We start from the raw sequence: 15,382 nt of genomic DNA on the forward strand, positions 1-15,382 counted from the left end.
GCCTCTGCCATAAGGTATTTAAGAGGGGGAACCAGGGAGGCGGAGTTGGAGTTCTGAGGACTTGTGAGGAGGACACCTCTGCCAACACCAAGGTCAGTGGAAGAAAGGAGGAGGAAGGGGGAGGTACACTGGAGCAGAGACTCCCCTGTATCCTGTGGTGAGAGGGTAGGACTGCCCCCACTGCCAGCCATGGAGGTCACCAGTGGAGCAGATGCCCACCTGCAGCCCCTGGAGGACCCCACACTGGAGCAGGTGGCTGCACCCAAATGAGGCTGGGACTCTGTGGGAAGAAGCCCCCACTGTTGTAGTTCAGCACTGGGAGGACTGCAACACACAGGAGGGACCCATGCTGGAGCATTTTGGGAAGAGCTGCATCCTGTGGGAAGGACTCATGTTAGAGAAAGTTCATGGAGGACTGTCTCCTGTGAGAGGGACACCATGCTGGAGCAGGGGAAGAGTGTGAGGAGTCCCCCCACCCCACTCCAAGGAAGAAGGAGTGGTGGGACTGACCACATCCTCCATTCCCTGCCCCGTGTGCTGCTGGCGGGGAGGAGGTTGAGAAATTCAGAGCAAAGCTGAGCCCAGGAAGAAGAGTGGGGTTGGGGGAAGGTGTTTTTAAGATGTGGTAATGCTTCTCACTGTCCTACTCTGTTAAGTGTTTTTGTTGTTAGTGTTTGAATTAAATTGATATTATTTTTCTTCCCCTAAGGAGTCTATCTCTTGCCCATGACCATAATGGGTGAATCATCCCTCTCTGTCCTTACCTCGATTCCCAAGCCTCTTGTTTTTTCTCCTTCCCATTCTTGAGGGGGAAGGAGTGAGCGAGCAGCCTTGTGGTTGCCCTCTGGGCTCAAAGCAGGGCACAGACTAAATCCTACCTGGAAGGATGACAGACTGCAGCCTGAAAATGAAATGAGAAGGTGTCAAACCAAAGAGTGGCATTCAAAACAATCTGGGAGCAAACGTGTCACTAAAGAAACATAGGGGAACTTGGCCCAAACAGACCACAGGGCTCCAGATGTACACAGCTCCAGGAAGTTGTCAACTGGTGGATTCACACTGGGCTGTAGACAAAAAAATCCTTGTAACTAAATTTTAAGCTCACTGGAACACAGATGTTTTCCTTACTCTGTGTATGCACAGCAGATAGCATGGGGACATGTCAAGAGGCAACTAGTGTTGCTTGAACACTTATGATGAAGAGTAGCATTGCAGATCATCATTCAACCCAGAGCAAGTAGTTAAAATACTATTTTCAGAGCTACAGCAAGTCCAAGACAATTAAGACAGAAGATACTGAGCAAAAACCACACTGTTAAGTCTTTTTATTATTATTTATTGTTGCTACTGTTATTCACACTTAGACAACTCAATTACATAAAGTGATTTATATGAAGAGCTCTGTATTGATATCATAAGGTGAGAAAGTGTACATGCCATAGTGAAACATTCTGTAGATACAGTGAAGTAGGACCTTTGATAGAAGGGATTATTTCCGAGAGCCTATGTACAAATAAAGGTAACTTTCATACTATATACAAACTTATATTCACAGAGAACATACTGATTCAGAGATAGAAGAGTTTCATCTAGTGAATAATGATCCATACACATAAACTCATGAGAAAACCTGGAATTTTCAGGGGTTTGCCTGGACTGGCTTCCATGGCAATGTATTTTTTTTTAAGCTTGAAATGAGTAAGATGGGGGACTTCTTCAGATTCTTCTTACAACAAGTTGAAAATGAGAGTTGAAAGAGTATGAGACTACAAAGTGAAACAAACAAGCTAAAAAAGCTTTATTACAAAAATAGCATCTGATTGTCAGTTATTACATGCTACTATTATTTTCACATGACAACACAGTGGCCTGATCTTGCCCTCTTAAGTGACAGAAATAATTTCTACTTAAGTGAGTCAACTCCCCAGAGTCAGGATTGCAAAATTAAAGCTGTGTAACAGAGATCTTGATAATGCAAATGAATATAAAACCAAGCAAAATCCCTTTGGCATTAGTTAATTTTGATGGGGGATTAAAAGAAATGGTTGATTTCTATTGGATAGCCTGACCCTGAAAATTTTAACTCTTTTGTAAAACAGATGTGACAGAAGTAACTCGTCTCATAAACTTACTAAAATATGAGGAGCTTCCTTTACTGTGATCTCAGTGGGAGAAAGCATTAGAGTAATAGGATGATTTAATTGCTTCACTGGGCCTGACTCTGCAAGCATTGTATTCCTTCTTCTGGGGTGAACAAGGATGGCAGGATTGAGCCCCTGCTGCAACGGCAGTGTGCAGCATTTTGTACAGTCCCACGGGGAAGCTCAAGGGTATAAGCAAACTCCCCCTGACTTACAGCTTCACTAAGGCAAAACCAGATCCTGCTTTCTGTACATTTATTTGACAGTATTTTACATTATACCTTAAACAGAGACATGAAATGGATTCTTTACTTTAAAATTAATGATCCCCTTATTTAGAAACCCCATACTAGTCTTCTGGGTTTTTTATGGCTTATTTTTGCATTAAGACAACTATGTGACATAAAATAAAATAAAAAATAGTAAAGTGCAAGATCTTTAAAAACGCATAAAAATTTCATTGTTTGGATTGGGTTTGTTTGATGAGCAGTGAATTTACAATAAATCTACATGAATGTACAGTTCATTTACTAATCTTGAATTACATTATTTCTTACTCAAATCTTGTCCTGGGCCACTTATGGCTCATATAGGAACAATGTGGCCAATTGTGTGTCTGGTCTACACATGCTCCAAGTGGTGACATGGCTTCTAGGCTGGGGCTGACCTGCATCTGGCTGGCTAGGAGCACGGGCTCAGCGTCACACTAATGGGATTACATGGCTTCTGGAGAAGACATGGCTTACATCCAGCCAGGCAGGAGCATGGGCAGGGGAACACGCAAACTAGCTGCGCCCATCCAGGCAGACGAGTCCTGAGATGCCATACACTGACAACTATCAACACACAGCAGATCTACAGGATGACTCGTCCGGCCTATGGGGCTGTGATCCATATATGACTTCTATATCGGATGGGTGTACTGAATTGCATAACTTCAGTGTGGAAGTTACTCTCCCCAGTCCCAATGGAAATGATGGATATCTCAATACTGATATTCCTGTAACTGATGGCAACAGATCCAAGAAGGATAATTTTAACATCAACCAGGAGTGAAATCCACATCTGTTGGAAGGCTGGAGCAGAACTCTTCTCCACACTGTTGAGTGCAAACTCTCTAATTTGCTGATCTCAAAATCACTTTCTGCAGATATGTTTCCAGCTGCAAGTTCTCGCATCAAACTTTCCAGGAATAACAGGAAAACAAGAATCACCTGCTCAAAGGAACTAATCATGCCTTTTTCTCAGTTAGTTGTGTCATTGTTATTTACAAGAGGTAAAATGGTTTCCAAGAATATAAGTGAATGCAATTTTTCTCTTTGTACATAGCTCTCAGGACAATTATGTTTGTTAGGCAAGTGCATTTATGAAATATGGGATCCCAGGATAAAAATCTGTATCTTGCCCAGTTAATGGCAGAAATATTCTGGATTTTAGCAGGGCAGTTGTTGGAGAAGGGATTATTTCTTTGTTATAAATTAAATAAATCCATCTGATACAGACTCATATTTGATTCAGAACATAAGTTATATGGACCACAAGATGCTATTTAAGGAATTACTGCTGAAATAATAATTAAAAAACATTGTATATCCCCTTTTTCGCAAAATAGGTAATGAAGTAAAAGACAACCAGAGAAATAATCCCTTAAAAAACACCCAAATATTAAGAATATTTCTAAGCATCTATTTTTACAGTACTTGGATTAACCACATGTTTAACCTACTGCTTTGCAGACCTTCATATCCACACACAACAATACCATGAGTGACAGTGACCATAAACTACCTCGGAGTAGCATATGTGGAAATTACACGGTAGATTCATTGCTATTACAAACATCAAATGACATCTAGATAAGCTTCTTTGTCACCCACTGTGCTTTACGCTTCATAAAGATTATGCAGACAGCCACATCAATTCAATATATAGGCAGAGGCATACAGTCACAGAGAGCCTGTCTGCACTACAAGAAAGCGCTAGCTTTTGGTAAAATAGTTAATTTAAAACACAGAGGTTTGCTGAAAGATTTTTCCATGTCTACATGGAGATCATCCTCATATCACACTTTTTATCACGCTTCTATAGCATTTACCCTACAGATTCTACCATGGTGGCTTCTGCAGAGGGAAACTTTTTCTTTTGTTTTTTTAAGTGGAAAACAGCAAATCCTTGTAGGACTCAAATGGTATTTTGTACTGATGGAGTGCATTCTCTTCGTTAATTCCAGTGAAGTTAGTGCAGAAAATCTTTAAAACGGGTTACCTTCCAACCCACAATCGTACTCAAATGCTATTGTAAATCCCTTCCAAAAATCATGTCCAACATTGGTTCTGTTCAGGTGTGACAGTGGCACCGAGAGATGGCTGTTTAAACTGGAGTTGCATTCTTATCTTACTTATTGTGTTGCCAACCTGGTGTTGTCCTGAAAATACTAAGCTAGAACAGGATCTTGATCACAACACCAATTTCTGTATTAATTATTCATTTATGCTTCATAAGGATTATGCAGACAGCAGCATCAATTGAATAAATGGGCACAGATACACAGGCAGGTGGAAGAGGCTTCAAGGCTGACAACTCACTGTAGAATTCGGGCAGTTTAGAGGACTAGATCCCTAATGAAGTCATTCAGAACTTTAACTGAAGAAAATAGAAATTTAATTTTGACTTCTAGGTGTACAATGTTGAGAAACGTTCATGGATCCCACACTGAAACAGTTATGAACAACGAGAAACACTTTATACTGGCAAATCTGCTGTCATTGTAAAATAGGAGTGCCTTAACAAGTGGTGTGCATTTTTGGCAGCATTGAACCTGGACAGCTTCTGGACATCCAGTCACTGGGTTGCAGCAGCTCTCAGCTGTTCTCTCAGCACTTCAGTTTAAGATTTGCAAACTCCACCTGTGTGGGATAAGGGGCCATTCTTCTCCCTCTATCTCATTCCTCTCTTTTCTCTACAGGCACAGCTGTTCCTTGTAACCAGAGAGCACATCCATGTGCAAGTATCCTGAAACCGTTTACCCAAGCAGTTATGTAGAAAGCTGCCTTGGTATAAGTATAACAAACTTTCACAGCCAGCCTCCACAGAAAGCACCAGACAACTGAAATCTCTCCTATTACCTCTGGACCTGAGCTGCCATTGACCACACAGTTATTCAATCATTTGAATAATGGTCTGCCCAGCAGATGTAAGGCAGTGGGAGCTGTGAGGTGTCTTATTCCTGAGGGGAAAAAATTACTTTTAATACCTTCCAAGAAAAACATAGGGGCAAGCAGAGACAGGAAATAAACGAATCAGGTATATTTTAAGACAGTATACAAATGTCATTACAGGATATCAGCCCTTAGCCCTACACATAAATTTCTTCCTTCAAGATGCTGATGCCAACTTTGGACTGAAATATTCCCAGTAGGGCAATAGGGCTTTTAATCGGTTACTCTTTTCTCCCTACCTGCCCTCATGGGGCAGTAGTCTTTGCTACTGCTGCCCTCACTTTGCAGAGCACACTAGAGTGCTCTTACAGCTCTCAAACTCAGGCAGAGCTTTTTCCTTTCCAGTGTGGGAGTTACATTATGCTGGCCATGAATCCATAAAAAAAAAAAAAGAAAAAGAGAAAAAATTAAAAAAAAAGAAAAAGAAAAAGAAAAAGAAAAAGAAAAAGAAAAAGAAGTAATGTACTGAGGAATGTACTGAACAGAGATCAGACTCTTGCCCTTCCTTGGTCTCTTGATTTGAAATTTCAGATCAGTGAATCTGGGCATCTTTGTATATTGTAAGCACCCAGACCTATCATGATCCTGCACATGTTCTTTTAGATCACTCTGTCTTATTCTGCTCCCTTGGGAAAAGATTGGCTGTTTTGAGCACTGTCATCAGAAATAAAAGCATTTGGTGACTCCTCTGGGACAGATTATACTGTGGAGTCAGCTCTGTATCTCAGGTCACCTGTTTCATTTGAGCTCAGAATTTGGGTTATAGATTTGCTCTGGCAAGATTGCTGTTTTTGTCAGTAGAGGGCACTGTAGGTATGCATAAACCTATCTTTTCATTTTGTACAACCGTAGACGCAAAGGTTGAGGTGGGCAGCACTATTGTTAAAACCGAATCTTAAATACACAGACAGTTTTGCTCACAATGAGAGAAGCTCACACTAAAAAGTACTAAGAAGCAAAAGATGTTGCAAATATATGGTTAAGATCAAATACTGATTCTGACTGTAGCTACGACTTAATACCTTAGGACAAGACATGAGTAGCAGACATTGTAACTCCTAGTTTTCTTGCTTTTGTTCATTAGTATCTCACTTTTTTCCTTCATGATATCACATAATATTAACATTTTAGTAATTTTTAATATGTATTTTTTTACCATTTTCTCTACCATTGTTTTCTGTCAAAGTCCTTACTCTCTAACCAGATACTGTTATACACAAAAACATATGACAGAAGAACAGTAAAGGACAAAGGGAATGAGTGAGAAGCAAACAGTATGGAACACAGAAAAATAGACAAGACAAAATGTGCTGAGCCTTCTGTTACACAGCCATGAGCATGGCAGTGCCATTGTGAGCACAATACGGATACAAAACAATGTTGAAACAGGTCACAGAAATGTGCTGAAATTTCATGAACTCTAACTGCACAAAAGATTTGAACAAACAACGATTATCTGAAGTTATTTCTTAATACCCATTCCAGTCTTCCCTTTTTATTTTTATTTTTTAATGACTCAAACAACAGGAAAGATGAATATCTCATTGCTTTCTCCCTCCTTATTTTTTTTGTTCTAGGTTTGGACCTTCTCCTCTCAGGAAATCGGTAAAAAGGGTATTGCATTTTCACTCCTTCCTGGGTTTCTTTAGACATTCACACTTCTAGCAATACTGGAGAATTTTCATGTAGGTTTCCTGCAGCTCCACTATATTTAAATTGCTAAGTTTCTCCTACCTAGTTTCAAGATTTATAAGAGCAGATATAGACTGCCCCAGCTTTGTATATCAGCTGGGGATCTCTTACATCAATGGCTATATGTATCTGTGAAGGTCCTTACACTCCAAGTAATAGTGAAAGCCTGTAAAACATATATCCACTTCAGCAATTAGGCTGCCACTTTACAACTACTTCTATTTTTTGTATTAAATTCTATGCATAAGCAAATTAGCCTTTTTTCTTCTGGCATGAAAAGGCAAACTCATAATGCTAACAGCATCTGAAAGCCACTGGTACTGTTGCTGGTATTGCTGCATTAGGAAAAATGGTGTGTTGATGTAGTTGTATCATCTCTCTGCATGCTGCATTGCTATTAGAGAAGGAGTATCCCCATTCTGGTCTTTGCATGTGAATGCAATGAAAATCTGCACCAGTTACAAAATGGCCAGGCAGCATTGCCCCTTCCGTGCCAGAGACAGAGTTTCTGGAATCTGAAGAGTTTTGCAAGATGTAATAAACCACCATTAACATCCTGCTGATTGCCATTACAGGCCCGTGATGCAGAGGATCAAAACACTGATAACTCCCTGGCTTTGCTGAAATCAGATCATACAAATCCACTTATATGAAGAGACGTGCAATATCTTCCCTGCTCATGAGCTCGATGTATGCTTTCCACTCAGGAATTTCAGCAGATTATCAGAAAAATCCCATACCAGGGTATGTGTGGGGTGGTGCCTCCACAAAGTTAATATTAGCATTCCCCTTAGAAGATGAGAGCTTTAAGAACTGAGCATGCCATGTGTCTGTGTATACTACTACAGAGAATGAGAAGTCTGTGGGTAGGTACCATAGGCACAGGAGAAGCAGTAGCTTTCACAGTTTCCACGCAGGTGCAGCATCGCCAACACTGAGCAGCAAGGATGTTGTGCGGCAGACAAATAAAACCTCAGCACAGCTGGACTCAGTCCTTCACATGTGATTGCACAGTCCAGCAGAGGTCATTCTTCAGCATTAGGATCCACCCTTTGTATTCTTCCTCTTTCTTTCTTTCTTTCTTTCTTTCTTTCTTTCTTTCTTTCTTTCTTTCTTTCTTTCTTTCTTTCTTTCTTTCTTTCTTTCTTTCTTTCTTTCTTTCTTTCTTTCTTTCTTTCTTTCTTTCTTTCTTTCTTTCTTTCTTTCTTTCTTTCTTTCTTTCTTTCTTTCTTTCTTTCTTTCTTTCTTTCTTTCTTTCTTTCTTTCTCTTTCTTTCTCTTTCTTTCTTTGTTTCTCTCTTTCTCTTTCTCTTTCTTTTTTCTTTCCTTTTTTCTTTCTTTCCTTTTTTCTTTCCTTTTCTTTCTTTTCTTTTTTTTCTTTCTCTCTTTTAAAATTGAGGGAGAGGAAATTTACAAATCCATGGGTTTTTCTCATAGAAGCTTTCCATTATTGTTTTTTGCTGTTTCATTTTGATATATATTTTTTTGAATAAATATATATCGCTTGGTTATTTTTTTCTCAAGAAACAGCGCTTTCCACTAGATGGAGACAGGACACTGGATAACTTTGTCCTCCAGGAGGACACTGACAACCAGGAACACAAAATAAAGCCCAAACATGAGAAAGCCCAGGATTTTATTCATCCTCCACTTGCAGAAAGCGATGGAGAGGATGACAAAGAGCAGCATGATGAAGAGGAGGACAATCGCACAGAACAGACCATTGCTGCTGACTGCCACCGGGGCAAACCTGTTAATCACAGCATACAGGAGCCACGGAAGAGGAAGGCTGTTAAGAAACAGAAAAATAAATTTGAAACATTGCAGAAGTGCAGAAAGGGACACTAGAAAGTTTCTGGAGGCAGTTCAAAATACAACCAGATTCTTCCCGCATAAAGTGAGGCTGGAAGAGTTTAACTCAGAATTCTAATATGTATATAAATCTAATTTGTCAGCTTGCTTGTCGTTCTTGCGGAGAACACAAGGAATTTGGGCTCCTCACTCTTCTACCAGTTACACTGTTGAATTATATTTCGCTTGGCTGACAAACCAGGTGAGCAGGAAGACCCTTTTCACTTGTTTCTGGATTTCAGACCATCTGCAGAAGAATCTACTTCTACTTTCCAAGAGCCTGCATGGCAGGAGGGTAGGTCACATAAAGACATGTCCTTGCCATGAAGAACCAGCACTCTGCAAGGCACTGTCCCCAGAATTTGGCCCTTAAAAGCCTCGATCCACATTTACTGTATAAACCTGTGTTAAAATGTGAACTTCAACTGAACACCAGCTTAATTTCTATTTCTGTATTTGCTGTCATTGCATTTCTCATCTCTGATGCCACAGAATGAGGCACCATGCCTCTGGAAGACATCAAGCTGAAATAAATATTTAAGCCACTGATCAGAGCTTAGCAGGCTTAGAAAGCATCAAGAGAGCTGTCAGAAGCTAACAACCTTCAAACTTTGAATAAGCAGCTCAAGACATAATAATTTATTACAGCCTCAGTACTAACTACACTAGCCTACAGCTCAACTGTGCCATTTCTGTTGTAAATATACCAGGTCTAGCAGACTGGTGCAGGACAACAATGTTTCCATTGGCAGGAATATTAAAAATTTTAAGAAAAGTAAGAAAGCATTTCAACAGAGAAAAGTTTTGTAGTGCACTCTATGCGCTCTAAGTTGAAGCACATGGTAGTGAATAATGTTTTCATATATTTTGCAGGTCTGCTGCTTATAGATCTAATTGCAAATACTTCATGCTTCTGGATTAATAGAAAAAAGTGGCCCAGTTTTTCTGCTGTGTCCAAATGTACTGCTATTAGCTAGCAGGTGGAGTAAAAAAGCCATTTACTATCCACTCTAACTTCATGACCCCTTTTTGTACCTGTGCAGTTGCTGGTATATTTTCAGAAGCAAAACCCATGATCTGTTCTATGACTAGGGCTGTTCGGGACTATGACTATGATTAGACCTGTTCTTCTGCATGTGTGATAGCAAGAAACAACCAAAGATGGAGAAACTGAGAGTATGGTCATGATTCTGCGGGAATAAAGACAAAGTTTGTCTGTATATTTTCTGCACGTTTTTTAAACACTGATGCATAGATTACAACATTTCTGGACCTGATCTACCTTGGTATCAAAAAGGAATTTGAACTCTGATCATATGCTACACATCATTATCCTAGAGGTGCCATGAAGCGGTATATAGCACATTTGTGCACAATTTTATGTTGTTTCACATTGTCAGAGCTGTACAATGGTTCCTGTGTGGTAACAGAGAATTAGTTTGTAATTTGGGATTTGCCAGGTATATAAAAAAGTCATGTCAGCAACAGCCTAAATGAGCTACACAAAACAATGACATTCTGGTTTTATTACAGCAAACATGTTGAATACTGCAGAGGCAATTAATTGTTCCTGACCATCATTTATAAAGAAAGCACTAGTATAAGCACAATGAGTGGTAACGTAAGCAAACAACAGCAACCTGACAAAAACATAAACAGCTTCAGAAATTCCTTCTTGGAACTCTTGTATACTTTTTAATGGCAATTCACTTGCCTAGGCAACTCTGTAATGTATCAAAGACAGAATTAGGCAACAAATTTGTAACAATTCCATGCAAATGTCTGAGCACTTGAAATAGTAACATCTGTTGCATATTCACAATGCTCTCCTTTTTAAGCACCAATAGCAGAAAATCATTGTAGGCCACACCTTGGCAAAACCATGGCAACATGCTAAGAACAAAAGACTTGTTACAGTTGACACCATTTTCTTGCTGTAAGACTTACCCCACTGTGATGTCAAATATGTTGCTTCCGACAGAACTGGATACAGCCATGTCCCCTAGACCTTTGCGTGCTACAATAACACTGGTAATAAGGTCAGGAATGGATGTCCCAGCAGCTAGAATAGTCAATCCCATGATTTCTTCACTAATACCAATGGTCTCTCCAACCTAAAAGGGTTTAAGCAAAACCAGCAAAAAGTCCTGTGGTGAAGAAATGCTTTCTTCTGTAAACCTGTTTAACCAGGAATATTATCCTGGAGCTTGCTGACTAGCTTGGAGAATACAGGCAAGATTGGAGAATTACTCGTTTTCACACATTTCCACATTTCAGGAGAAAGATAAAATTGTCAAATAGAACCAGTAGGTATTGACAAGCAGTTGCTGATGGCTCTGATGTTACCAGAATGATCAAGTCCTGTGGTCAGGACAGCCACAGCTCTCTGAACTACTTTCCATTTACTGAGTAGTGATTTACTTCATCTATGGTTGCAGCTCCTAAAATAAAGCACCTACTCAGCATGACACAGATGATACACTCTGATTCTAAATGGTCTCTCACAGTGCAAAACACAGCGCAGGGTTTGTGTTTTTGTACCAGCATCACCTCCTTACCTGATGTGCCCACCAGACCATTAAGTAAGAAAAGAATGCAATCCAGCTGATAGAGCCAAAAAATGTAATAGGAAAAAATCTTCTTGACCTCTGAAACAGAAACAAAGAGAAACAGTGAACACCTGTGTTGAAAGCTGAGGTGCTGTACTCTTATTTTCTTCTGAAAATAAGAGTGGCCTCTCATTTTTTCTGACCACCTGTTCTGACCAGCTACTCTGATCATCATCACATGATCAAAATAAATGTCAAGAATAGTAAGAAACTGACTCCCTACACTTACCTACAACTTCAGTTGTAAGATAACATCTCCTGATATTTTGTATGATGAATAGCAAGTTTTGGGTTGTCATTTGTTTCACATTCTGTTATGCCACATTTTGCATATGTGTTTAGCTTAATGGTGGTTTCACTTCTACATTTATTAATAACTTCATGCTTATTCAGAAAGAATGTTTTCAAATTGCTAAAACACATATCCATACGTTTCATTAATAACTTTGTGCAACACCTTTCACAGTCCGTATAACAAGGGCTATGACAGAGCTGGAAAAATACACATCTAATATATATTAGGGCATTTACTTTTATTGGGAAAACAGCCTACTTTCTCAATTAGAACGTAAGATACATTAAGCACATATTTGCCATGCTTTGTTTTGTACAGAAGTTTGTTATAAAAACATGGAAAACACACTCTGAGGCCCTTCAATGAATTAAAAAATCTGTGTAACACCAAAGTAACTTCATTGTCATTCTCAGTGTCTCCCTTACTAATGACAAACTTTGAATAGATATCATTCTTGCAGCCAATTAATGGGTTATATTCAGATTAATGATTTATTTTGGTTTCTGTTCTTTACAGCCTTTTGCATTATCCATATTTTCTGTTGGCTAGCTAGATCAATGTAACAAAAAGAGATCAAGTTAACTACTAGTGGAAGGAAATGTGACTGCAGTACCGTACCAGGCAATCACTGTCTAAATCAAATTAGTGTTTAAAATTAAATTTGTACTGTGAATGAATGCTACCAGTCTTGAATGAAACCACAATCTTTATGGGCATCGTCCTTCTGAATACAGATCCTCACCCCAGATGACTTCCGATGTGCCACTAGCAGAGTCCTACAATTCATGAATAACCAGTAGGACTGGTTGTGGAAGTTACACCACTTTGAATACCTGTCCCATCTGCTGCTTGATCCTGCACTATCTTTTGCTGTTAAGTCCTTGCTAAATCCACTTCCACTTGTCTCTGCAGGGGCCTCCAGAATTTATGGGCAGCAGACCTTGCCTGTACCCCTCTCCATTGCAGGACATGCCCCTGCTGCACCAGGAGACTCATTAGCCTATGGGTCATTCCTAGGTGTTGTGGGAGCAGACAGGACTGCTGGGCTTTCCCTAAACATGACTTTTGGAGTGAAAATACTGTTTGGATTTTGCCAGTGCATCTTGCTCAAGCAAGAAGATGATGATGATAATAGTAATAATAGCAATAATTAAAAAGCCCTCTTTTTTAGGGAGTTTACAGAGCTGCACAGCCAGCTTTTCTTGTATAACAGACACAAGAGGCATTTACATGGGACAGCCTCAAGTTTAGGAACTGATCAGCATGGGTAGCTGTGGATTAAGAGGTGCTCAGTGCATTAGGCTGGCCATTAGAGCTGGTCATGCGGGAATGACCCTGTCTTTTGTCATCTGAACCAGAAAAGAGCAAGGCTGGTCTTCAGCTCATTGAAATTACTGATGGAAAAATGTAAAGTCAGCAATGGCAATTGTGCACACTCATCGACAGGACAGGACAATTAAAAGGTCTATATCTGCTCTAGCAGCAGGTGCAGCTGTAGGCTGTGTTACAGAACACTTACTCACTCCCTGTGGGTACTTTGTATAATGCTAAAGGCTCTCCTGAAAGCTGAGCTTGTAAGCAATGACTAACATGACCTACAGAACTCTACAACTGACTATACCTAGGAACACACATTAAAGATAGCGCAGATTTAACAACACATCCCCCCCCCCAACCCCTCATATATAAATAAATAACTGGACTTCTCTTGGAGTAAGAAAATAATTCCAATAGGTGTTTTAAATTAATTATCTTTAAATATAGGCATAAATATAAATATTATTTATTTATATAAATAAATAGCCACAACGGTACCTGGAAACATCCTTTTCATACAGATTCCATTACTGTCACAAGCACTGTTTCTAGAACTGCCCAGGGTACTTTGGTTGATCTGCTTCTTAACTGCTTCTTAACTCTTTAGAGAGTAAACAGAGCTACTTTTTCAAAACAGAGTTTACATTTTTATCAAATCAGAAAATCTGATAACAAACTTCCAATGTTTAAACCTACTCAGATGGACTTCTAATTTTAAAATCAAAACTTTACATGCACTGGGGACAGAAGACCTTAGTCTGAAAAGGAACACAATTTGAAAGGAACACAAAGATGGCTGTTAAAACAGTGATCTGACACCAGTGAGAGGAGAACTGAGTCCAGAAGGGATAAACTAATCTAAGCAGCAATTTCCCTTTTCTAAACTAAATAGCTAGCACTTCTTTTTCACCATTCTTAGTATGTCTTAACATGTTCTGTCTTGCTTACGAAAGCTGGGCTTTTCTGGCAACACATATGGTGAATGAGATGATGAAGCAATAAGCTTGCTGTAGTTGGTCACAAAATTCTACAAAGAGCACCTCACAGCAATGCAATTTGAATAATCACTATACAGCACTCAAGATACAAGCATACATTGGCTTACACAGAACTAGTACAGCAAGAGCTGTACTGGCCAGTAATAGCTCTCTGTCAGTGTGATTATATATATCAAATGTTCTTCCAAAATAACAAGACATTGCCCGAGTCAGACACCCACAGAATTGGATGGCTAAGAATTACAACTCAGTAACTTTGCAGCATGTGTAATCCTAGCCAGTATTAGTTAATCCTCTCCCAGTAAAATTAACTGATAAGCAACAGTTCAAGACTAAGACTACTTTAATAGACTTAACAGTTTAATTACCTGTTTTAAGAGGGGGAACATAAAAATTCAAGATGGGCAAAATTTAAAGCCTGTACATATTACAGGTGACGAAACCAAGAATGGACTCCATAGATGCTGCTATATAATTTGCATATAGATGAAACTCTTAAAAAGCAGTAATGAGAGTGCTGATTATTTTTTGGATGCTGGATTTTATTTCCAGAGTATAATAATAATAATCATGCTTATTTAGTAACTAATGACAGCATTCTTTTGAGATTTATCTCATCGCAATTCCCTAGCTCTTGGAAATAGGGAAAGCTGCCGATTCCAAGCATTTTCCTTAGTCAGAGACATTAGTCAGAGACAGCAGACAGCAATACTTTTCTCCACCTTTTCTGGTAGCTGTTGTGATGGTTGCCTTGTAAAGACAGAGAGCCCAGTTTATTACCAATTGGTTCTGTTGTGGTCATGGTAACAGAAAAATGAGAAAAGCCATGGCTCATACAGTTCATATGCTATTTTCTTTTAACAAAAGAGAAAGAATTTTGCAGTTTCACTGTAGGTTGGTTGGATTGGTACTGTTCCTGTCTATTAGTGATCTTAAGGACATTTTTCTTGGTACATTTCTGTATTGATTTCATGCCAGTGTCTGAAAAACAGGACTTTAAGTAGCAAGAATTATCCAAGTATGAAGGTTTTTCTTCTAAGAGCCTGGTCCTGAAAGATATTGAGCGCTTAATATTTTGCAAAGTAACTGTCTTAATTTTAGCCAGTATTATTACCAACATCTTTAACCTGAATGAATCATATGTTTGTCTCATACATAAATTATCTGCATTGCAAGCTTTGATTTTCCTTTCATACTTGACAGTGCTTAAATCTGATTACTCAGAACCTGCTCCTGTAACTGGATCTGTGCAGGAACATCTT

General features: G+C 39.3%; 1 protein-coding gene across 4 annotated transcripts in view; it reads right to left on the reverse strand.

Moving 5' to 3' along the window:
• Nucleotides 1–1,319: 1,319 nt before the first annotated feature.
• Nucleotides 1,320–15,382, reverse strand: part of SLC24A2 (solute carrier family 24 member 2) — a 120,442-nt gene continuing 106,379 nt past the window's right edge. For all 4 annotated transcript variants that reach the window (XM_074856191.1, XM_074856189.1, XM_074856190.1 and 1 more), the window contains 3 exons: nt 11,460–11,549; nt 10,849–11,015; nt 1,320–8,839 (listed from right to left, as the gene is read on the reverse strand). In XM_074856191.1, coding sequence (XP_074712292.1) covers nt 8,590–8,839; nt 10,849–11,015; nt 11,460–11,549 — 507 coding nt within the window. In that variant the 3' untranslated portion in view covers nt 1,320–8,589. The remainder of the gene's footprint in view (nt 8,840–10,848; nt 11,016–11,459; nt 11,550–15,382) is intronic.

Source organism: Strix uralensis, chromosome Z (genome assembly GCF_047716275.1).
Source record: "Strix uralensis isolate ZFMK-TIS-50842 chromosome Z, bStrUra1, whole genome shotgun sequence".
In the NCBI taxonomy this organism is placed as follows: domain Eukaryota; kingdom Metazoa; phylum Chordata; class Aves; order Strigiformes; family Strigidae; genus Strix; species Strix uralensis.